Source organism: Sminthopsis crassicaudata, chromosome 1, assembly GCF_048593235.1.
Source record: "Sminthopsis crassicaudata isolate SCR6 chromosome 1, ASM4859323v1, whole genome shotgun sequence".
Classification (NCBI taxonomy): Eukaryota; Metazoa; Chordata; class Mammalia; order Dasyuromorphia; family Dasyuridae; genus Sminthopsis; species Sminthopsis crassicaudata.
The window spans coordinates 431,628-456,949 of record NC_133617.1 but is presented as its reverse complement, the minus strand read 5'-3'; the positions used below and the strand labels follow the sequence as shown (position 1 = coordinate 456,949).

Genomic DNA, 25,322 nt, shown 5'->3' with positions numbered 1-25,322 from the left:
AGTCAAATGATGGACAAACTGAGAGGGGGGAAGATAGACAGAGAAAAAGAGAGAGAAAGGGAGAGAGAATGGAATGGAAGGAAAGGACAAACATATAGGTATATTTTCCCTTTGTTCCCTGGCACATAGAAGACACTTAATAAATACTCCATGATCTATAGATAAGATTGGATTTCAATCAGAACCCTGGTTTTGTTCAGTGTAATCTATCCCATAGCTCTGAAATTCAAGGGAACCACAAATTTCTGGGACATGATAATAAGGGTCCAACAAGATCAGTCCCAATTCACTAGGAACATTCAGACCTAGATCTACTTGCATGCTAAAGGGCATCATACTCACCCACTAATCAAGAAAAGCCTCACACCTCTCATTAGCTTTTCAATACTCAGTTCTCCCACCAGCAAATTCTTTCAAAATTGCAAACTGTAACCTCAGCTACCAGCCAAAGACCTTTCCCAGCTCAATTCTGGGTTGCTACATAAGGCCATTGATCAAACCTGTTCCTCTCTACATAAAAGATGAAAGATGCTAAGAGTGCCCTAAAGAATTAAATAAGGGCAATTTTTTCACTGTGCTTTTTCTCCGTTTTCTACACCTTTGCACAACATGCCCAGAATGATATCTTCACTAAATACTGCACAGACAGATATGCATACAAATGAAAAAATAGTTATAAACCTTCAATCATTTTCCTGGAAGGAATGGGACTCATATGTCCTATAGTCTTCATGATAAAAGAAATAATTTTAAATGACCCCCGGGGTGTAATATATTTGTTTTTAATGGATGCATGAGTCTTTTGACAAAATGAGAAGTCATTTACTTCATCAAGAGATGGAAGGAAGATTTTACAATGTCAGAGTTGGAAAAGAGCAGAGATACTATCAGTTCCTTGTTAATTATTATTTAGCCTTCACTTGAAGATCTAGAGGAATGGAAACCTTCATATATTCCAAGGTAGCCTATTTTATTTACTCGTATAATGAGATTTTTACATTACAAAGGATCTATTTTTTTCTCTCCGCAATTTCTATCCATAGATTCTAGTTTTCATCTCTTTGTTTTAAAACTTTTAAAAATCTTTCTTTTAAATCTAATTCCTTTTCAACATTCCATGTTTTTCTTGACTTGTTGGACCCATAACACTATTCAAAATGATGTCAGGAATAACTCTTTGTTGATTTGAGTTCCTGTTGCTTTGGTGGTAATTATGGTGGTGGTGGTAAGTCATTTCAGAATATCTCAAGAGTCTAAATTAATTTTTCTTAGCACCTAGGAAGTGCATCTGCTATCCAGAATTAAGCAGCTCAAAAGTCAGCTAATTAGTTTTTCTAGGAACTGCCTGGGTAGTGGATGGTTCAGAGGATAAAGGACCCGTGCTGGAGTCAAGCCCTGAGTTCAAATGTGGCTTCAGACATCATGTACATGAGGTCCTCTAAAAAGGTTTCCTATTTTTAGTTTCTACTAGTAGCAACTCAGGCCTATTGGGTTCTTATGAATCTTCTTCAAGGTATTCTTTTCTTAACTTATCTGTAGAGCAAAGATGTGAGATATAAAGAATCACAAAAGTCTGACCTGGTGTTGAAATATTCCTTCTATTTCCGTTGCTCTCTATGTACTACAGAACCATAGAGACACATTAGACCACTTAAGAATAGGTTAGCAAATGTTTTAACTATATTGTTTAAGATTATTTTTATTTCCTAAAATATTTAACCGTGAATTTGTCAATATTTAACATTTTATTGTTTCCTATTTGCATGCTAAAATGAAAATTTATTTTTAAAGTTTTGTGTTCCAACTCCATTTTCTATCTTTCTTTATGCTGCTCACTCCTTGACTTGATACGCATTTAGATATTGTTTATATATGTGGAATCATGTAAAAATTTCGATTTTAGTCATTCTGTAAAAGAAAAGAAACAAAGAAAGAAAATGAAAATAGCATTCCTCAATTAGCAATCAGATGATATTAGATTTTTTTTGGGGGGGGGGTTTGTGATAATGGATACTCTTTCATCATTAGTCCTTGCAAAATGTCATTGATCATCCTGTTTCTAAGAAATGCTACATTCCTTCATTGTACAATATTGCTTTTCATGGTGTACAATGTTTCGCAGGTTCCATTCACTGCTCTTTGAATCAGTGTTTCTAAGTCTTCCCAAGTTTTTTGCTGTCATTTCATCCTGTCCCTCCTCAAAGGTGTCACTGGGTCATGGTTCGGCCATGGAAGGAGGACAAACTGACCCCGACCTGGGAAGGAGTGCTCCAGATCCTCTTGACATCAGATACAGTAATGCTATATGGGAAAGAGGATGGACTGAGCATACCAGAATTAAATTGATTTTGTCCTTGTGACATTTCTTCAGTAAATCCTCTTCTCTGCTCTGACGCTCGTCCTCCCTTCCTCCCTAGATTCCTGCAATCGCTTGCTGATGGGCCTTTCCCTCCTCCCATCCATCCTCCGTTCAGTCATTTCAGGGATTTCCCTAAAGCACTGCTCCAGTCCTGTCCAACGACCTCTGTCTCTAAACACATGCAGGGCCTCCCCGCTGCTCCTTCAAAGCCCTTCCTCTCTCCTCCTATTTCACTCCCCACAGGGACTCTTCCGTCCAGGGGCTCCAGCCTCCTGTCCCATGAAGAACCCATGTCATCTCTCCATCCCAAGCATTCCTTCTCCTGCTCCCCAAGCCTGGGAGGCTCCGCCTCCTCAACTCCGGCCACGGGCTTCAGCTTCCAGCGCAGCTTCCCGGGCCTCCATTGTCTCGGCAGAGCTGCGGGCAGAGGCGAGGCCTGTCCCAGGCGAGCAGCTCCAAGTCAGGGAACCTTTATTAAACGCCTGTTGTGTACCGGGGGAGGCGGAGGAGAGAAGGGGAACGGGCTCGGAGCTCCCCCTTACAGACCCCAAACAGCCGCGACCCCGGCAAAGGGAGGGAGAAGCCGGAGGCGCCGCCGGCTGTGACTCCTCGGGCTGGCGGATCCCGCCCACAGAGACCGCAGCCGCCCAAGTGAAAGCCGTTGGCTCCTCGAGGAAAGCCGGGGGAAGTCGGGGCCGCCCCTGACAAGCAGAGCCGGGAGCTTGCCCACAAACGCCGGGGTGACCGAAGCTAAGGTTTCCCAGCAGCCTGTGCGCCCGTGACCGCCGGACGACAATTCCGGAAAGCCGCGGGCTGAATTGTGGGGCTGAAGAAAACCTTTCCAAATCCCCGGACTGAGCGAGCCCTGCGGTTTGTGTCACTGCGCACGCGTGGCCCCGGCTCCCTCTGTTAGCTTCGGGCAGGAGGACGGTCCCCTGGCTTCGGTCCTGACAGTGCGCACGCGCTCTCAGGCTGAGCCCCGCTCCTTGAGCCACAGTCTTCTATGACCAAGATGTCTCGTACGTGTGCGTGTGTACAAGCTCCTGAGTGTGCGCCAGTACTAGCGTTCGTGAGGTGCCTGTGAGTGTGCGTGCAGCCCCCCATCGCCCGCAGCCTCCCCTCCCTCCTCGGGTCCTGCCACCGCCCCTTTCAGGAGCGCCCCCTCCCCCACGGCGGCTGAGCCCCTGCCGCCTCCTCTCCTTGCCCTCTCTCCCCTCCCCCACGTGGCGTCCCGTCGTTGCTGCAGCTTTGGTCTCCTGTCTCGGGGTCCCCCGCCCCCAATTCTTCTCCGGTCACTCCTGCGTCCTCTGTCCGGCTCGGAAGCCCTCTCCTGGCCGGGCCCAGCCTGTGGCTCCTCCTCCAAGAAGCGTTGGCCCAGCCCCTTGGAGGGTCATTGCTGGGGGTGGGGTAAGGGGGGGACCGCACACCTCGGGGTCCCGGCAGGGGGAAGGGCCAGAGGCCAAGGTGACCTCAGCCTCTCTCGGGGGCCGGGGCTGAGCCGGGCTGTGGGGCTTCCCATTGTCCCGGGGCTTCCCTGGCTGTGGCTGAGCCCTCCCCACAGGCTGCCGCCCTGCCGGTCCCGGGGGAGGTTTGGGCTGCAAGGAGCCCGAGGCCCCGGGGATGCGGTTCTTCCTGGGCCCGGAGTCTCCCTGCGTGAGGCCAGGAGGGGGCAGTGGCTGGCAGCCCTGGCAGTGCTTGAGCCCCCCCCTCCTCAAGGGACAGTGGGGGGATGACTCAGGCCCAGGGCAGGGGTGTGACTTGCCTGGCTCCCTGGGAGCTTGTGGTTGATGACTGGGAAACAGAAGCATCTGTTCCCTCCAAACACTTGGGGTCTTCCAACTAGATTTGTCCCAGGTGGATGGTTCCAAGGGCTGGAGCCGCCCCTAAGCTGATGCCTACAGACCTTTCATCTGCTTGTAATTGTGTTAATTTGCAGAGGGCCTCAGAGAGTGGGGGAAGTCTGCGAAAGGCATAAGAGCCTTCAGCCCAGAGGGAACCTTTGGTGTTCTCACCTCTCAGGAGAAGTCAATGAGGGAGTAACCACCTGTGTTCTGTTTACATGTCAACAGCAGGGTACTTATACTTAACACTTGTGTTTACACAATGTGCTGTGGGATGCCCTGCTGCCCTAGTTACCACTTGCTCAGTGTGCTGTGCTGATGTAATCATGCTGAGGTATTTAAGGGCTGAGAAGACTGGAAAGAGACACTTCATCTTGGACTGTCCTGGTGGCTCTCCTGCCTCCCTCCCTTCTCCACTAAGACCAAGGCTGGTCTGGAGATCCTCCAGAGAGCTAGTCCGGACACTACACTTTGGCACCCAGCTTGGGCCTCTAGAAAGCCTAGTGTATTTATTTAACCCAATTTGGAGGCTCACTATATTTGGCCCCCAAGTAAGGCCCTGGACCTGAAGCCCTACACTCAGCAGCTCAACTGACAGGAGTGGCGAGTTCACTGGAGAAGCCCCGAGACCTGTGGAGACTCTACTCATCCCCAGGAAGCAGATGGAGCCCAAGGACGGTGTGACTTCCGGCTTTCTCATGGCCCCAACTCAGGAACCCGTGACCTTCCAGGATGTGACTGTGGACTTCACCAGTGAGGAGTGGAGGCTTCTGGAGCCTGCCCAGAGGGCCCTACACAGGAATGTGATGATGGAGAACTACCAGAACCTGCTCTCTGTGGGGATTCCTGTTTCCAGACTGGATCTGATCTGTGTGTTGAAGGAGCAAGAAGGAGCCTTGAGTCCCAAGAGCAGAGACTCCAGTGGGTCTCATCAAGATTTCCTTACTGAACATCAGAGAACTCACACTGGAGAGAAACCATTTGTGTGCAAGCAATGTGGGAAAGGTTTTAATTGGAAGCACAGTCTCACTTATCATCAGAGAGTTCATACTGCAAAGAGACCCTTTGAATGTAACGAATGTGGAAAAGTCTTCACCCAGAGAAAGTGCCTTATTGTACATCAGAGAACTCACACTGGAGAGAAAGCATTTGTATGTAAGGAATGTGGGAAAGGTTTTACTGTGAGACACCATCTCACTACTCATCAAAGAGTTCATACTGGAGAGAAACCATTTGTATGCAAGGAATGTGGGAAAGGTTTTAATTGGAGGAACAGTCTCAATATTCATCAGAGAGTTCATACTGCAGAGAGACCCTTTGAATGTAACGAATGTGGAAAAGTCTTCACCCAGAGAAAGTGCCTTATTGTACATCAGAGAACTCACACTGGAGAGAAACCATTTGTATGTAAGGAATGTGGGAAAGGTTTTACTGTGAGACACCATCTCACTACTCATCAAAGAGTTCATACTGGAGAGAAACCATTTGTATGCAAGGAATGTGGGAAAGGTTTTAGTGAGAAATACAGTCTCACTAATCATCACAGAGTTCATACTGGAGAGAAACCCTTTGTATGTAGTGAATGTGGAAAAATCTTTAGCCACAAAAAAAGCCTTACTGAACATCAGAGGATTCACACTGGAGAGAAACTCTTTGTATGTAATGAATGTGGAAAAGCCTTCAGCCATAAAGGAACCCTTAATGTACATCAGAGAATTCACACTGGAGAGAAACCCTTTGTATGTCATGAATGTGGAAAAGCCTTCAGTGAGAGAAGATGTCTTATTGTACATCAGAGAACTCACACTGGAGAGAAACCATTTGTATGCAAGGAATGTGGGAAAGGTTTTAGTGAGAAATACCGTCTCACTAATCATCACAGAGTTCATACTGGAGAGAAACCCTTTCTATGTAAGGAATGTGGGAAAGGTTTTAGTCAGAGCAGCTATCTCACTATTCACCGCAGAGTTCATACTGGAGATAAACCCTTTCTATGTAAGGAATGTGGAAAAGGTTTTAGTCAGAGCTGCTATCTCACTATTCACCGCAGAGTTCATACTGGAGAGAAATCCTTTGTATGTAGTGAATGTGGAAAAATCTTTAGCTACAAAAAAAGCCTTACTGTACATCAGAGGATTCACACTGGAGAGAAACTCTTTGTATGTAATGAATGTGGAAAAGCCTTCAGCCATAAAGGAAACCTTATTGTACATCAGAGAATTCACACTGGAGAGAAACCCTTTGTTTGTAGTGAATGTGGAAAAATCTTTAGCCACAAAAAAAGCCTTACTGCACATCAGAGGATTCACACTGGAGAGAAACTCTTTGTATGTAATGAATGTGGAAAAATCTTCAGCCATAAAGGAACCCTTAATGTACATCAGAGAATTCACACTGGAGAGAAACCCTTTGTATGTAAGGAATGTGGAAAAGCCTTCAGTGAGAGAAGATGTCTTATTGTACATCAGAGAACTCACACTGGAGAGAAACCATTTGTATGCAAGGAATGTGGGAAAGGTTTTAGTGAGAAATACCGTCTCACTGTTCATCACAGAGTTCATACTGGAGAGAAACCCTTTGTATGTAGTGAATGTGGAAAAACCTTTAGCCACAAAAGAAACCTTACTGTACATCAGAGGATTCACACTGGAGAGAAACCCTTTGCATGTAATGAATGTGGAAAAGCCTTCAGTAAGAGAGGACACCTTACTGTACATCAGAGAACTCACACTGGAGAGAAACCCTTTGCATGTAACGAATGTGGAAAAGCCTTCAGTTTGAGAAGATGTCTTATTGTACATCAGAGAACTCACACTGGAGAGAAACCATGTATGTAAGGAATGTGGGAAAAGTTTTACAAAGAGACACCATCTCACTTATCATCAGGGAACTCATACTAGAGAGAAATCCTTTGCACATAATGAGTGTAATTAGTTAGAGGTCTAGCCTTATTACCCATCACAAAATTCATACTAAAGAGAAACAACATTTGTTGAAATAGAGAGATTTAAGACCGGAACCAACCATCACTGTTAACAGTAATTTTTATGATTTTGGCAGCTCATTAGGAGAAACATCTATCTTTCTAAAATAATTCATTGGGGCTCTTTTGGTTAACATGTCACCTGCACTTCTCAACCTGGGCTTTTTTGTTCCCCTCCAAATCCCACACATGGAAAAACTGACATTGTATATATTGTTTCACACTGAGTCCACCATACTTGTAAAGAAGAGGGGATGGAGTACCATGGTCTTCCTTCAGAATTTGATTTGGATTTTATAACTTCTTTAGTCTAATTTCTAATGCATTGATGTATTTCAAAATTGTAATTGATATATTAAATGTATTGATGTATTTATTGTAGTAATGTACTGATATATTTAATAAATGATATTCTATTTATTATTTTTTACATTTTATTAGTATATGGCTTTTGAGCAATAATTTATACTATTGATACCTGCTTTATCTGCCAGAAATTTTGGAATATTGACACACTTTTTCCATAGTCTTTAAAAGTGTTCCTGTTTCTACAATCTGTCCCTTGACTGACATATTTAACATTTCACTATTTCATTTTCCATTTAAAATAAACTTTTGCAGTGTTGTCTGAATTGATCATTATTTAATTTATGTTGTCATCTGTGAAGTAAGTGATTAGCATTTCTGATATATATATATATATATATATGTGTGTGTGTGTATGTATATATATCTATATATAGATATACACACACACACGCACACATATATATTAATTTCCTTTAAAAAAAAAGGAAATTCCTTGGACAACAAAGAGATCAAATAAGTCAATTCTTGAATAAATAAATTAAATCCCTCCTTGCAAGGACAAAAACTGAAATTGAATCTCATATATTTTGGCCAATGAAAAGAAAGGACTCATAAAAAAAAGAAAAGAAAAAGAAAAGAACTGATAATGGGAGAGTTTGAAGGGAAAAGGAGAATAGGAAAGAAATCGTCAATCAAACAAATTGTGACATTATTCCAATTCATTCATATGCCATAGCATTGCTTCTTGACATAATTCATTCCACTTTGATATTTGCTTTTATTATTAGGAAATTTTACATTAAGAGGAATCAAACTCTTCCTCTCAGCAATTTTCATGCATAGGTTATGGTTCTTAGCTCTATGGATAAATAAAACAATTGTAATTTCCCTTCCACATGCTGCTTCTTCAAATAACTCAAGAGAGCCACCTCTCCTCTTCTTTTCTTCAGGCTGCTGGACAGATTCTGAGATATTCACGTCCTTCCTAAATTGTAGCACCACTATCAGTAGGAGAATGCCTGGACAAATTATGATACATGAGTCTGATAAAATAATGTTGTGCTATGAAAGATGATGAATGAAAAAGTTTCTGAGGAACCTGGAAAGATTTGTATGAACTGATGCAGAGGGATGTAAGCAGAACCAATCCAGGTTGTGGTCCCTTTAAGAAACTAGTCCTTTCAGATTAATTTATTCCTTTCTGATTCCCAACCCCTCCTAGCTATTGCACTATCAATTCATGAAGCTAGGACATTTGATCCACAAATCCTGCTCAAAGGTACCCCTTTGAATTCCAATAGGAGATCCAGGCTACTCCAGCCCCCATGGGATCTGAGCCAACTTGGCCTGTCTCAGCCCCCATTCTAATCATCTTCTCAGGTTTCTCAATCTATACCAAGCAAATTCTAGCCCTCTATGAAACCCAGCCAGGAACCAACTTGGGACTCCACTCACGAGCCCCTTTAGCTAAATCTCTCAGTACAAAAGAGCCAAGCTAGTGTCCTCTCTTTGCAGAGGTTCTACACATTCCAGGATCATGTGTGGCACCAATGACTCTCTGCCCACTGGAATCTTGTTCCTCATGCCTTCTGATCTCTACATTCACCTCTTACTAACTAGACCATAATCTTACCTTCAAACGCCATAATAAACTTATTTTATCAGTTTAAGTTTTCGGGTCCATAAATTCCTTTATAGGGGACTCTTGAGCCACTATTAGATTTCATTAAATTCTTTATCCTAGCGCCAAATCCAAAGGGGTTGCAGGAGAGCTCTATTTGACACCCTGTACTCCAACCCTGCCACCAGACCTCAAGTAAACTCTAAATTCATTTAGGTACCCCAAATCTAGATCTCTTCAGAACAAGGACAACAATTTATGCAACAGCAATATAGTATAAAATCTTTGCCATCATATTGTACATACAATGTTACAGAAATCCTTATTTTACCCCAATAATAAAATTAAAACTTTTTTTTCAAAAATTTAAAAGAAAGAAAGTTTTGGCAGCAGTGATCATTTCACTGATCAACTATGATTAAATAAGACTAATGATGAAACCTAGTACTGCTCTTTATACACAAAGAACTGACAGATTCAGAGTTTTAACTGAAACATTTTTTGTTGTCCATAGGTAATACTTGAGTTTATATTGCTTGACTCTCAATGTTTACAAAAGGGATCATTTTTCCTTCTTAATGGGAATGAAATCATATTTTTTATGGAAAAGTAATTAATTAAAAAAAAAAAAATAAATAAAGCACGCAGAAATTTGATCTGAATACAGTATACAAATTCATCATAATCCTAATTCTGGATTTAGTGTTCGCATTAATGGACCTTAAGATCATATTAGCTATTTGGAACTTCTTTCTTATATTGTTGATTCATATTGAACTTGTGATCCACTAAAATAGATTTTTTTTCGACAATTTTCAAGCCATACCTCTCCCACCTAATAATTATATTATAATTTTGACATCATTTTATTCCTATTACATTTCATGTTGTAAGATCTTGCCCATTGTTGTAACCCACAAAGTTCTTTAGGCTTTTGATTCTCCCTTCCAATATGTTGTCCATGCTTTCCAATAAATTATTAGCAAAATTTGGGATGCATCAGCTAATTGCTGCTTTTTGACTTAAAAAAATCAAATGATGGACAAAGTGAGAGGGGGAAGACAGAGAAAAAAAGAGAGAAAGGGAAAGAGAATGGAATGGGAAGAAAGGACAAATATATAGATACATATTTTCTTTGTTGCCTGGCACATGGAAGACACTTAATAAATACTCCATGATCTACAGATAAGATTGGATTTCAATCAGAACCCTGGTTTTGTTCAGTGTAATCTATCCCCAGCTCTTAAATTCAAGGGAGCCACAAACTTCTGGGACATGATAATATGGGTCCAACAAGATCGGCCCCAATTAACTTGGAACATTCAGACCTAGATCTGCTTCCATGCTAAAGGGCATCATACTCATCCACTAATCAAGAAAAGCCTCATATCTCTCATTAGCTTTTAAATACTCAGTTCTCCCACCAGCAAATTCTTTCAAAATTGCAAACTTTAACCTCAGCCACCAGCCATGAGCCTTTCCCAGCTCAATTCTGGGTTGCTACATAAGGCCATTGATCAAACCTGTTCCTCTCTACTTGAAAGATGAAAGATGCTAATTGTGCCCTAAAGAATTCAAGAGGGCCAATTTTTTCTCTGTTTTCTACACCTTTGCACTACATGCCCAGAATGATATCTTCACTAAATACTGCACAGACAAATATGCATACAAATTGATGCACAAAGGAAACAATAGTTATAAACCTTCAATCATTTTCCTGGAAGGAATGGGACTCATATGTCCTATAGTCTTCATGATAAAAGAAATAATTTTAAATGACCCCCGGGGTGTAATATATTTGTTTTTAATGGATGCATGAGTCTTTTGACAAAATGAGAAGTCATTTACTTCATCAAGAGAGGGAAGGAAGATTTTACAATGTCAGAGTTGGAAAAGAGCAGAGATACTATCAGTTCCTTGATAAATTATTATTTAGCCTTCACTTGAAGATCTAGAAGAACAGAAAGCTTCATATATTCCAAGGTAGCCTATTTTACTTACTCAAATGATGGGGAGATTTTTACATTACAAAGAATCTACTTTTTTTCTCTCTGCAATTTCTATCCATAGATTCTAGTTTTTCTCTCTTTGTTTTAAAACTTTTAAAAAACTTTCTTTTAAATCTAATTCCTTTTCAACATTCCATGTTTTTCTTGACTTGTTGGACACATAACACTATTCAAAGTGATGTCAGGAATAACTCTCTGTTGATTTGAGTTCCTGTTGCTGTGGTGGTAATTGTGGTGATGGTTGTGATGGAGGTGGTGATAAGTCATTTCAGAATATCTCAAGAGTCTAAATTAATTTCCCTTAGCACCTGGGAAGTGCATCTGCTATCCAGAATTAAGCATCTCAAAAACAGTCCTTACACAATTCACATTGTCAGATTATGAGTTTTTCTAGGAACTAGCTGGGTTGCTGCTGGTTCAGAGGATAAGGGATCAGCTCTGGAGTCAAGACCTGAGTTCAAATGTGGGTTCAGACATCATGTAGATTGGGTCCTCTAAAAGGTTTTCTTATTTTTAATTTCTAGTAGTAGCAACTCAGGCCTATTGGGTTCTTATGAACTTCCTCCTTCAAGGTATTCTTTTCTTAACTTTTCAGTAGAGCAAAGTTATGTGAGGTATAAAGAATCACAAAACTCTGATCTGGTGTTAAAATATTCCTTCTATTTCCTTTGTACTACAGAACCATAGAGACACATCAGACCACTTATGAATAGGTTAGCAGGTGTTTTAACTATATTGTTTAAGATTATTTTTATTTCCTAAAATATTTAACAGTGAATCCGTCAACATTTAACATTTTATTGTTTCCATTTGCATGCTAAAATTACAAATCCTTTTTAAAGTTTTGTGTTCCAGCTCCTATTTTCCATCTTTCTTTATGCTGCTCACTCCTTGACTTTATAAGCATTTAGATATTATTTATACATGTGGAATCATGTAAAAATTTCCATTTTAGTTATTCTGTAAAAGAAAAGAAACAAAGAAAGAAAATAAAAATAGCATTCCTCAATTAGTAGTCAGATAATATTAGGTGGTTTTTGTGTGTGTGTGTGTCATAATGGATACTTTTTCATCATTAGTCCTTGCAAAATGTCATGGATCATAGTGTTGCTGAAAATTGCTACATTCCCTTATTGTACAATATTGCTCTTCATGATGTACAATGTTTCCCAGGTTCCATTCACTTCCCTTTGAATCATTGTATCTAAGTCTTCCTGAGTGTTTTGCACTCTTGTTTCATTCTGTCCCTCCTCAAAAGTGTCACTGGGTCATGGTTCCGACGTGGAAGGAGGACAAACCTACCCCGACCTGGGAAGGACTGTTCCAGATCCTCTTGACATCACATATAGCAGTGCTATAGAGGAAAGAGGATGGACTGAGCATACCAGAATTAAAGGCCCAAAGGACACTCCAAGGGTGTGAACTTACAAACTGAATCCAGAGAAGAAGCTGAGACAAACATTGAAAAGGAACTCTGCACATAAAATCTTGTTAGCGATATTTATCTGAGATACCTTATTGGGGCATTGCCTAAATCAAACAGGTGCAGGGCCATGGATAGGAGAGAGTAAGTGTAAATGGACTTTTACATGTCAACCAGAGAGAGAAGATATTATAGACTGTGGTGATCATTGATGGAGCAAGTTAAATACTGTTTGTAATGATGGATCAGTGCTTAATTGTGTCCACCAGCATTCATTAGGGGGTAATGAGGACAACCTGGTCATGATAATGAATGGGGAGATGCCTGGCTCCCAGCACAAATTATCAAGGAATTTGGGCCCAAGATGGTGGTTGGGGATATTGGACACACACACACACACACACACACACACACACACACATACACACACACACACATATATATATATATATATATATATATATATATATATATATATATATATATATATATACATATATATATATATTACATATAATATTAATGTATTATATTAATATATATTATAATATATTAATGTCAATATAATATGTTAATATATTATAATATTATTTTATATTAATATATATTATATTAATTCAACAGCAAGCAGCCTTAGAGGCAACCACTAACCAAACTGCTAGACCTTTTGTAATGTTCTTGAATTGTGAGGGTCCAGTCGGCTACTCAATTTTAATCCTTCTCTGGGAGGAGATCTATAAAATCTTTTCCTTCTGTGCGCAGGTTTCTTGGGAGCTCTGAATCTCCTCCAGCTCTTGTCCTTTCAGCCCAGAGTCAATTCTCTCACACCCAATGCTGCCCTTCTTTTATCCTCCCAGAGAATAGAAATGTGAGAACTCAATGGGGCGTGGGGAAATACTTCCACCAATGAACTTCCTACTCTTAGAATTCCTAAGGTGTAAACTCCCTTTAAAGGCCCGAACCAAAGTCAAGTCAACCTGAGTTCTCACCTTGTCATTGTCCAGACAACCTGAGTTCTCACCTTGTCACTGTCCAGACAACCTGAGTTCTCACCTGGTAATCCTAACAGCCCTTGATCTATTAGTCAATCAAGTCACTCAAACAAGAAAAGTGGTTTTATAACATAGATTAGTTTTAGATTATCTGTTAGCAGAGGAAGGAGGGGTCCATGGGAAACAAAACCGTCCACTTGTTGTATGCAAATTGATGACAACCGACAAATAGTAAAATAAATTACTGAGGGCATTTGCAAGATAGTTCATGTGGCTGTACAAGTTTAGAAATCTCCCTTCACAAATAGCTGGTGGTCTTAGTCTGATGGTAGCTGGTGGAAACAGCTGTCATGGTATAGACATTGCAATCAGTGGTATTATTCTGTTCCCACTATGTTTACCCTGTATAATGTTACATTGGTAACAAAAATAATTCAAAGACCACTATCCAGCACCTTACATACAGTGCAAGAATGTTTGTGTCAGCCCTCTTTATAGTGGCCAGAAATAGGAAACTGAGTGGATGCCCATCAATTGGAGAATGGCTGAATAAAATGTGGTATAAGAATATTATGGAATATTATTGTTCCATAAGAAATGACCAACAGGATGATTACAGAAAGGCCTGGAGAGACTGACATGAACTGATGCTGAGTGGAATGAGGAGGACCAGGAGATCATTATATACTTCAACAACAATACTATATGATGCCCAATTCTGATGGACGAGGCCATCATCAACAATGACATGAACTAAATCAGTTCCAATAGAGCAGTAATGAATTGAACCAGCCACACCCAGCGAAAGAACTCTGGGAGATGACCACATAGAATTCCCAATCCTTTTATTTTTGTCCGCCTGCATTTTTTATTTCCTTCACAGGCTACTTGTACATTGTTTCCAAGTCCGATTCTTTCTGTACAGCAAAATAACTGTTTGGACATGTATACATATATTGTATTTAACTTATACTTTTACATATGTAACATGAATTGGTCAACCTGCCATCTGGGGTAAGGGGGGGGGAAGGAGTGGAAAAGTTGGAATAAAAGGTTTTGAAATTGCTAATGCTGAAAAATTACCTATGCATATGTCTTGTAAATAAAAAAATAAAATTAGAAAAAAAAATCTTACATACAAGACTTGCCATTAAAATAATGTTTTTACAGAAAGAGGAATGGGAGGCAGTAGCAGGGGATGATCCAGAAGAGGAAAATAACAAGCCATGTGTAGAGATGTTAATTGAATTTCACCACAATGTAAGTTCTTCAAGAGGAAATATATATATATATATATATATATATATATATATATATATATATATATATGTAAGAGGAGGGATTATGTAGAAAAGTGAAGAATTTATAGATTAAGTACATATTGATCAGAGAGTGTTAGCTAAAGTAGATCAAGCCTATAGGGCCCAGTCAAAGGATTTTAGATAAGCCTGGACTACATTCCATTGTCCAAAGAAGGGACTAAAATCAAAGAAGCTAGATGTCACCTTGTCTATTACATTCCACTGACCAAGTAGGAGAATACAGACTTATGTGACCAATCACAACATATAGACTGTGGGATTTTGGAGGTTCTTTGTCTGAAATGTATAAAAGTTGTGAACATTTTATTGGGAGTGGCCCACTCCTGCTGTGAATTTGGCTCACAGACAGGCTTGGAGAAAAGTGGGGGGACCACACACCTCGGGGTCCCAGCAGAGGGAAGGGCCAGAGGCCAAGGTGACATCAACTTCTCTCAGGGGACAGTGCTGAGCCAGGTTGTGGGTCTTCCCATTGTCCCGGGGCTTCACTGGCTGTGGCTGAGCCCTCCCCACAGGCTGCCGTCCTGCTGGTCACTGGGGAGGTTTGGGCTACAAGGAGCCAGAGGTCCTGGGGATGCTGTTCTTCCTGGGCTCGGAGTCTGCCAGTGTGAGGTCGGGTAGTTGGCAGTGGCTGGCAGTGCTTTGAGACCTCCATCCTTCAAGGAATACCAGGGGGATGATTTGTGGCCCAGGCTCAGGGCAGAGGTTTGACTTGCCATGCTCCCTGGGAGCTTGTGGTTCTTGATTATTGTGAAAGAGAAGGATCTGTTCCCTCAAAACACTTGAGGTCTTCCAACTAGATTTATTCCAGGTGGAGGGTTCCAAGTGCAGGAGCCGGCCCTAAGCTGATGCCTACAGACATTTCATCTACTTATAATTATGTTGATTGGCAGAGGGCCACAGAGAGTGGGAGAACTCTGGGTAATATATAAGAGCCTTCAGGCCAGAGGGAACCTGATTACAATGTCTGGTTATCTTCCCAGCTCCCTTTGGTGTTCTCACCTTTCCTGAGAAGTCAAGGAGGGCCTGACCACCTGTGTTCTATTTACATATCAACAGCAGGGTACTTATACTTAACAAATGTGTTAAGTCAGTATGCTGAAGGATGCACAGCTGCCCTAGTTACCACTTGCTCAGTGTGCTGTGCTGATGTAATCATAGTGAGCTTTTTAAGGGATGAGAAGACTGGAAAGAGACACTTCATCTTTGACCATCCTAATGGCTCTCCTGCCTCCTTCACTCCTCCACTAAGACCAAGGCTGGTCCTGAGATCCTCCAGAGACCTAGTCTGGACAATATCTTTTGGCAATCAGTGTGTGCCTCTAGAAAGAATAGTGTATTTTCTCACCTCCATTTGGAGGTTCAAGAAAGTATACTATATTTGGTGCCCAAGTGAGGGCCTGGATGTGAAGCCCTACACTCAGCAGATCAAGTGACAGGATTGGTGAGTTCAGTGGAGAACTCCCTCCGACCTGTGAAGACTCTGCTCATCCCCAGGCAGCAGATGGAGCCCAAGGAGGCTGTGACTTCTGGCTTTCTCATGGCCCCCATTCAGGAACCGGTGACGTTCTGGGATGTGGCTGTGGACTTCACCAGCGAGGAGTGGAGGCTTCTGGATCCTGCCCAGAGAGCCCTGCACAAGTATGTGATGCTGGAAAACTACCAGAACTTGATCTCTGTGGGGATTCCTGTTTCCACACTGGATCTGATCTCTGTGTTGGAGAAGCAACAAAGAGCCTGGAGTCCCAAGAGCAGAAACTCCAGTGGGTGTCATCAAGATTTCCTTACTGCACATCAGAGAACTCACACTGGAGAGGAACCATTTGTATGTAAAGAATGTGGGAAAGGTTTTAGTCAGAAGTACAATCTCAATATTCATCAGAGAGTTCCTACTAGAGAGAAACCCTTCCTATGTAAGGAATGTGGAAAAGCCTTCAGCCAAATAGGAAGCCTTAATGTACATCAGAGAACTCACACTGGAGAGAAACCCTTTGTATGTAATGAATGTGGAAAAGCCTTCAGCCGTCGAGGAAGCCTTATTGTGCATCAGAGGATTCACACTGGAGAGAAACCCTTTGTATGTAATGAATGTGGAAAAGCCTTCAGTGAGAGAGGATATCTTATTGTACATCAGAGAACTCACACTGGAGAGAAACCCTTTGAATGTAATGAATGTGGAAAAGCCTTCAGCCAAATAGGAAGCCTTAATGTACATCAGAGAATTCACACTGGAGAGAAACCCTTTGAATGTAAAGAATGTGGAAAAGCCTTCAGCCATCGAGGAAGCCTTAATGTACATCAGAGAACTCACACTGGAGAGAAACCCTTTGTATGTAATGAATGTGGAAAAGCCTTCAGTGAGAGAGGATATCTTATTGTACATCAGAGAACTCACACTGGAGAGAAACCCTTTGAATGTAATGAATGTGGAAAAGCCTTCAGCCGTCGAGGGTGCCTTACAGTACATCAGAGAATTCACACTGGAGAGAAACCCTTTGAATGTAAAGAATGTGGAAAAGCCTTCAGTGAGAGAGGAAAGCTTACTGTACATCAGAGAACTCACACTGGAGAGAAACCATTTGTATGTAACGAATGTGGGAAAGGTTTTAGTCAGAAGCACAGCCTCACTTATCATCAGAGAGTTCATACTTGAGAGAAACCCTTTGTATGTAAGCCATGTGAAAAAGGTTTCAACCAGAGAGGATACCTCATGTGTCATCAAAGATTTCATACTGGACAGAGACCCTTTGAATGTAAGAATGTGGAAAAGTCTTCAGACATCGAGGATGCCTTACTATTCATCAGAGAACTCATAATGGAGAGAAACCTTTTGTATGTAAAGAGTGTGGGAAAGGCTTTAGTATGAGGTCTGTCCTTATTACTCATCAGAAAAGTCATATTAAAGAGAAACAGAATATGATGAAATAGAGAGATTTCAGACAGGAACCACCCCTTCACTGTTACCAGAGAATTCATAAGATTCTGGCAACTCAGTAGGAGAAAAATCTATTCTTCTTAAAATAATTCATTGTGGCTCTTTTTCGTAAACATGCCACCTGCACTTCTCAACTAGGTCTTTTTCATCCCCTCCTAATCCAACACATGAAAAAACTGTATGTATTTTTTCACACTTAGTCCTTCATACTTGTAATGAAGAGGGGATGGAGTACCATGGCCTTCCCTCGGAATATAATTTGGTTTTTATAACTTCTTTAGTCTGATTTCTAATGTATTGATGTATTTCAAAAATGTAAATGATGTATCTAATGTATTGATGTATTTATTGTATTAATGTATTGATATATTTAATAAATGATATTCTATTTCTTATTTTTTACATTTTATTAGCATGTGGTTTCTGAGCAATCATTTACCCTATTGGTTCCTGCTTTACCTGTATGCCAGAAATTTTGGAATATTGACATACTTTTATCATTGTCTTTAAAACTGTTCGTGTTTCTACAATCTGTCCCTTAACTGACATATTTAACAATTCACATTACTTTGGCCAAATTTATGCCAATAAATTTGATAACTTAAGTGAAAAGATGACTACCTCCAAAAATATAGGATTCCTAGATTAACAGTGGAGGAGATAAACTGTTTAAATAGTCCCCTTTCAGAAAAAGAAATAGAACAAGCTATTAATCAGCTCCCCAGGAAAAAAACCCCAGGACCAGATGGATTTACATGTGAATTCTACCAAACATTTAAAGAACAATTAGCCCCAATGTTATATAAACTATTTTTTAAAATAGGGAATGAAGGAGTCCTACCAAACTCCTTTTATGACACGGACATGGTACTGATACCTAAATCAGGTAGGTTGAAAATGGAGAAAGAAAACTATAGACCAATTTCCTTAATGAATATTGATGCTAAAATCTTAAATAAGATATTAGCAAAAGACTTCAGAAAATCATCCCCAGGATAATACACTATGATCAAGTAGGATTTATACCAGGAATGCAGGGCTGGTTTAATATTAGGAAAACTATTAGTATATTTGACCATATTAATAATCAAATTAATAAAAACCATATGATCACCTTAATAGATGCAGAAAAAGCATTTGATAAAATACAACATCCATTCCTACTAAAAACGCTTGAGAGTGTAGGAATAAATGGACTATTCCTTAAAATAGTCAGTAGCATATATTTGAGACTGTCAGTAAGCATAATATGTAATGGAGATAAAATGGAACGTTTCCCAGTAAGATCAGGAGTGAAACAAGGTTGCCCACTATCACCATTATTATTCAATATTTTATTAGAAATGCTAGCCTCAGCAATAAGAGTCGAGAAAGACATTAAAGGAATAGGAGCAGGTAATGAGGAAATCAAACTGTCATTCTTTGCAGATGATATGATGGTATACTTAGAGAACGCCAGAGATTCTAATAAAAAATTATTACAAATAATTCACAACTTTAGCAAAGTTGCTGGATACAAAATAAATCCACATAAATCCTTAGCATTTTTATACATCACCAACAAAATGCAACAGCAAGACCTACAAAGAGAAATTCCTTTTAAAACAAATGTCGAGAGTATAAAATATTTGGGAATTCATCTACCAAAGAAAAGTCAGGAATTATATGAGCAAAATTACAAAATACTTGCCACAAAAATAAAATCAGATTTAAATAATTGGAAAGACATTCAGTTCCCTTGGATAGGCCGAGCGAATATAATAAAGATGACAACACTCCCAAACTAATCTATTTATTTAGTGCTATATCAATCAGACACCCAAGAAACTATTTTAATGACCTAGAAAAAAAGAATAACAAAATCCATATGGAAGAATAAAAGGTCAATAATTTCAAGGGAATTAATGGAAAAAAAGTCAGATGAAGGTGGCATAGCTGTACCTGATCTAAAGCTATACTAGATAGCTTTGGTATTGGCTAAGAAATAGACTAGTCAATCAGTGGAAGAAATTAGGTACACAGGACAAAATAGGGTAAAACTATATCAATCTAGTGTTTGACAAACCCAAAGACACCAACATTTGGGATAAGAATTCATTATTTCAAAAAAAAACTGGTGGGAAAACTGCAAATTAGTATGGTAGAAATTAGATATGGACCCACACTTAACACCATATACCAAGGTAAGATCAAAATGAGTCCATGATTTAGGCATAAAGAATGAAATCATAAATAGATTAGAAGAATAGAAGATAGTCTATCTCTCAGACCTGTGAAGGAGGAAGGAATTTATGACCAAAGGAGAATTAGAGATCATTATTGATCACAAAATAGAAGATTTTGATTACATCAAATTAAAAAGCTTTTGTACAAACAAAACTAATGCAAATAACATTAGAAGGGAAGTAACAAATTGGGAAAATATTTTTACACTTAAAGGTTCTGATAAAGGCCTCATTTCCAAAATATAGAGAGAATTGACCCTAATTTGTAAGAAATCAAATCATTCTCCAATTGATAAATGGTCAAAAGATATGAACAGACAATTTTCAGATGATGAAATTGAAACTATTTCCACTCATATGAGTGTTCCAAATCACTACTGATCAGAGAAATGCAAATTAAGACAACTTTGAGATACCACTACACAACTGTCAATTGTAATTTCTCTTCCACATTCTGCCTTTTCAGACATGTAAAAAGAGCCACCTTTCCTCTCCCAATAAATCTCTTCTTCAGGCTGCTGGACACATTCCAACATATCCATGTCCTTCCTAAATTGTAGCACCACTATCAATGGGGGAATGCCTGGACAAATTATGACACATGAATCTGATACAATAATATTGTAGTATGAGAAATGATGAAGGAAACAGTTTCTGAGAAACCTGGAAAGATTTGTATGAACTCATGCAGAGGGATGTGAGCAGAACTGAAAAAGGTTGTGGTCCCTTTCTTAAAGGGACCTTGTCCAAGAAACTTGTCCTTTCAGATTGATTTATTCCTTTCTGATTCCCAACCCCTCCTACTTGATACATTATCAATTCAAGAAGCTAGGACCTTTTACCTATAAATCCTGGTCAAAAGCACCCCTTTGAATTCCAATAGGAGATCCAGGCTCACCTAGCCCCCATGGAATCTGAGGCAACATGGACTGTCCAAGCCATTCTAATGATCTTCTCAGGTTTCCCAACCCCCACTAAGCAAATTCTAGCCCTAGCTGAAACCCAGCCAACTTGGACTTCACCCATGGGCCCCTTTACCTAAATCTCTCATTACAAAACAGCCAAACTAGAGTCCTCTCTTTGCAGAGATTCTACACATTGCAGCAGCATGCATGGCACCAATGACTCCCTGCACAATGGAATCCTGTTTCTCATGCCTTCTTATCTCTACCTTCATCTTTTACTAACTAGATTATAATCTTACCTTCAAACCCCATAATAAACCTCTTTTATCAATTTAGGTTTTCACGTCTGTAATTTCCTTTACAGCAGATTCTTGAGCCACTATTAGACTTCATTTAATTCCTTATCCTTGCTCCAAATCCAAAGGGGTTGCAGGGGAGCTCTATTTGACTCCTGTACTCGGAACCTGACACTTCAACTAAACTCTAATTTCATTTAGGTACCTCAAATCTAGACCTCATCAGAACAAGGACAACAATTTATGCAACAGCAATATAGTATAAAATCTTTGCCTTCATATTTTATATACAGTATTACAGAAAACCATGTTTTACCCCAATAATAAAATTAAAATTTTTTTTTCAAAAATTTAAAAGAAAGAAAGTTTTGGCAGCAGTGATCATTTCACTGATCAACTATGATTAAATAAGACTAATGATGAAACCTAGTACTGCTCTTTATACACAAAGAACTGACAGATTCAGAGTTTTAACTGAAACATTTTTTGTTGTCCATAGGTAATACTTGAGTTTATGTTGCTTGACTCTCAATGTTTACAAAAGGGATCATTTTTCCTTCTTAATGGGAATGAAATCATATTTTTATGGAAAAGTAATTAATTAAATAAAAAACAAACAAAGAACCTAGAAATTTGATCTAGATTCAGTATACAAATTCATCATAATCCTAATTCTGGATTAATGGACCTTAAGATCATATTAGCTATTTGGAGCTTCTTTCTTATATTGTTGATTCATATTGAACTTGTGATCCACTAAAATAGATTTTTTTTCGACAATTTTCAAGCCATACCTCTCCCACCTAATAATTATAATATTATAATTTTGACATCATTTTATTCCTATTACATTTCATGTTGTAAGTTCTTGCCCATTGTTCTAACCCATAAAGTTCTTTAGGCTTTTGATTCTCTCTTCCAATGTGTTGTCCATGCTTTCCAATAAATTATCAGCAAATTTGGGATACATGAGGTAGTTGCCACTTTTTGACTTAAAAAGTCAAATGATGGACAAACTGAGAGGGGGGAAGATAGACAGAGAAAAAGAGAGAGAAAGGGAGAGAGAATGGAATGGGAGGAAAGGACAAACCTATATATTTTCTCTTTGTTCCCTGGCACATAGAAGACACTTAATAAATACTCCATGATCTACAGATAAGATTGGATTTCAATCAGAACCCTGGTTTTGTTCAGTGTAATCTATCCCCAGCTCTTAAATTCAAGGGAGCCACAAACTTCTGGGACATGATAATAAGGGTCCAACAAAGTCAGTCCCAATTCACTAGGAACATTCACACCTAGATCTACTTGCATGCTAAAGGGCATCATACTCATCCGCTAATCAAGAAAAGCCTCACACCTCTCATTAGCTTTTCAATACTCAGTTCTCCCACCAGCAAATTCTTTCAAAATTGCACACTGTAACTTCAGCCACCAGCCAAAGGCCTTTCCCAGCTCAATTCTGGGTTGCTACATAAGGCCATTGATCAAACCTGTTCCTCTCTACATAAAAGATGAAAGATGCTAATAGTGTCCTAAAGAATTAAAGAAGGGCAATTTTTTCACTATGCTTTTTCTCCGTTTTCTACACCTTTGCACAACATGCCCAGAATGATATCTTCACTAAATACTGCACAGACAGATATGCATACAAATGAAAAAATAGTTATAAACCTTCAATCATTTTCCTGGAAGGAATGGGACTCATATGTCATATAGTCTTCATGATAAAAGAAATCCTTTTAAATGACCCCCGGGGTGTAATATATTTGTTTTTTATGGGTGCCTGAGTCTTTTGACAAAATGAGAAGTTATTTACTTCATCAAGAGAGGGAAGGAAGATTATAGAATCTCAGACTTGGAAAAGAGCAGAAATACTATCAGTTTTTTGTTAATTATTATTTAGCCTTCACTTGAAGATCTAGAGGAATGGAAACCTTCATATATTCCAAGGTAGCCTATTTTATTTACTCGTATAATGAGATTTTTACATTACAAAGGATCTATTTTTTTCTCTCCGCAATTTCTATCCATAGATTCTAGTTTTCATCTCTTTGTTTTAAAACTTTTAAAAATCTTTCTTTTAAATCTAATTCCTTTTCAACATTCCATGTTTTTCTTGACTTGTTGGACCCGTAACACTATTCAAAATGATGTCAGGAATAACTCCCTGTTGATCTGAGTTCCTGTTGCTTTGGTGGTAATTATGGTGGTGGTGGTGATAAGTCATTTCAGAATATCTCAAGAGTCTAAATTAATTTCTCTTAGCACCTAGGAAGTGCATCTGCTATCCAGAATTAAGCAGCTCAAAAGTCAGCTAATTAGTTTTTCTAGGAACTGCCTGGGTAGTGGATGGTTCAGAGGATAAAGGAACTGTGCTGGAGTCAAGCCCTGAGTTCAAATGTGGCTTCAGACATCATGTACATGAGGTCCTCTAAAAAGGTTTCCTATTTTTAGTTTCTACTAGTAGCAACTCAGGCCTATTGGGTTCTTATGAATCTTCTTCAAGGTATTCTTTTCTTAACTTATCTGTAGAGCAAAGATGTGAGATATAAAGAATCACAAAAGTCTGACCTGGTGTTGAAATATTCCTTCTATTTCCGTTGCTCTCTATGTACTACAGAACCATAGAGACACATTAGACCACTTAAGAATAGGTTAGCAAATGTTTTAACTATATTGTTTAAGATTATTTTTATTTCCTAAAATATTTAACCGTGAATTTGTCAATATTTAACATTTTATTGTTTCCTATTTGCATGCTAAAATGAAAATTTATTTTTAAAGTTTTGTGTTCCAACTCCCATTTTCTATCTTTCTTTATGCTGCTCACTCCTTGACTTGATAAGCATTTAGATATTGTTTATATATGTGGAATCATGTAAAAATTTCGATTTTAGTCATTCTGTAAAAGAAAAGAAACAAAGAAAAAAAATGAAAATAGCATTCCTCAATTAGTAATCAGATGATATTAGATTTTTGGGGTTTTTTTTGTGTGATAATGGATACTCTTTCATCATTAGTCCTTGCAAAATGTCATTGATCATCCTGTTTCTAAGAAATGCTACATTCCGTGCAACAAGAAAATGGTATTTACACACATGTATTGTATCTAGGTTATATTGTAACACATGTAAAACGTATGGGATTACCTGTCATGGGGGGGGGAGGGAGTGGAGGGAGGGAGGGGATAATTTGGAAAAGTGAATAAAAAAAAATGCTACATTCCTTCATTGTACAATATTGCTTTTCATGGTGTACAATGTTTCCCAGGTTCCATTCACTGCCCTTTGAATCAGTGTATCTAAGTCTTCCCAAGTTTTTTGCTCTCATTTCATCCTGTCCCTCCTCAAAGGTGTCACTGGGTCATGGTTCGGCCATGGAAGGAGGACAAACTGACCCCGACCTGGGAAGGAGTGCTCCAGATCCTCTTGACATCAGATACAGTAATGCTATATGGGAAAGAGGATGGACTGAGCATACCAGAATTAAATTGATTTTGTCCTTGTGACATTTCTCCAGTAAATCCTCTTCTCTGCTCTGACGCTCGTCCTCCCTTCCTCCCTAGATTCCTGCAATCGCTTGCTGATGGGCCTTTCCCTCCTCCCATCCATCCTCCGTTCAGTCATTTCAGGGATTTCCCTAAAGCACTGCTCCAGTCCTGTCCAACGACCTCTGTCTCTAAACACATGGCAGGGCCTCCCCTCTGCTCCTTCAAAGCCCTTCCTCTCTCCTCCTATTTCACTCCCCACAGGGACTCTTCCGTCCAGGGGCTCCAGCCTCCTGTCCCATGAAGAACCCATGTCATCTCTCCATCCCAAGCATTCTTTCTCCTGCTCCCCAAGCCTGGGAGGCTCCGCCTCCTCAACTCCGGCCACGGGCTTCAGCTTCCAGCGCAGCTTCCCGGGCCTCCATTGTCTCCGCAGAGCTGCGGGCAGAGGCGAGGCCTGTCCCAGGCGAGCAGCTCCAAGTCAGGGAACCTTTATTAAACGCCTGTTGTGTACCGGGGGAGGCGGAGGAGAGAAGGGGAAGGGGCTCGGAGCTCCCCCTTACAGACCCCAAACAGCCGCGACCCCGGCGAAGGGAGGGAGAAGCCGGCGGCGCC

The 25,322-nt window shown here is 39.9% G+C and overlaps 2 protein-coding genes and 1 gene segment (V, D, J or C); all 3 read left to right on the top strand.

The window, feature by feature from the left end:
- The window catches only part of LOC141556155 (immunoglobulin lambda variable 9-49-like), a 1,090,947-nt gene that overhangs the window by 662,327 nt on the left and 403,298 nt on the right, over positions 1 to 25,322 (top strand).
- LOC141556012 (uncharacterized) lies at positions 3,832 to 7,806 on the top strand. Its single transcript, XM_074289443.1, has one exon. The coding sequence runs from the start codon at positions 4,863 to 4,865 to the stop codon at positions 7,035 to 7,037; it is 2,175 nt and encodes a 724-aa protein (XP_074145544.1). The 5' UTR covers positions 3,832 to 4,862; the 3' UTR covers positions 7,038 to 7,806.
- On the top strand, positions 15,860 to 17,830 carry LOC141556102 (uncharacterized). The gene has a single exon (XM_074289650.1). It carries the CDS (start codon positions 16,361 to 16,363, stop codon positions 17,507 to 17,509), a length of 1,149 nt encoding a protein of 382 aa, XP_074145751.1. The 5' UTR covers positions 15,860 to 16,360; the 3' UTR covers positions 17,510 to 17,830.

Coding starts and splice junctions, on each gene's coding strand:
- LOC141556012 (XM_074289443.1), top strand. CDS start 4,863: ATGGAGCCCAAGGACGGTGTGACTTCCGGCTTTCTCATGGCCCCAACT.
- LOC141556102 (XM_074289650.1), top strand. CDS start 16,361: ATGGAGCCCAAGGAGGCTGTGACTTCTGGCTTTCTCATGGCCCCCATT.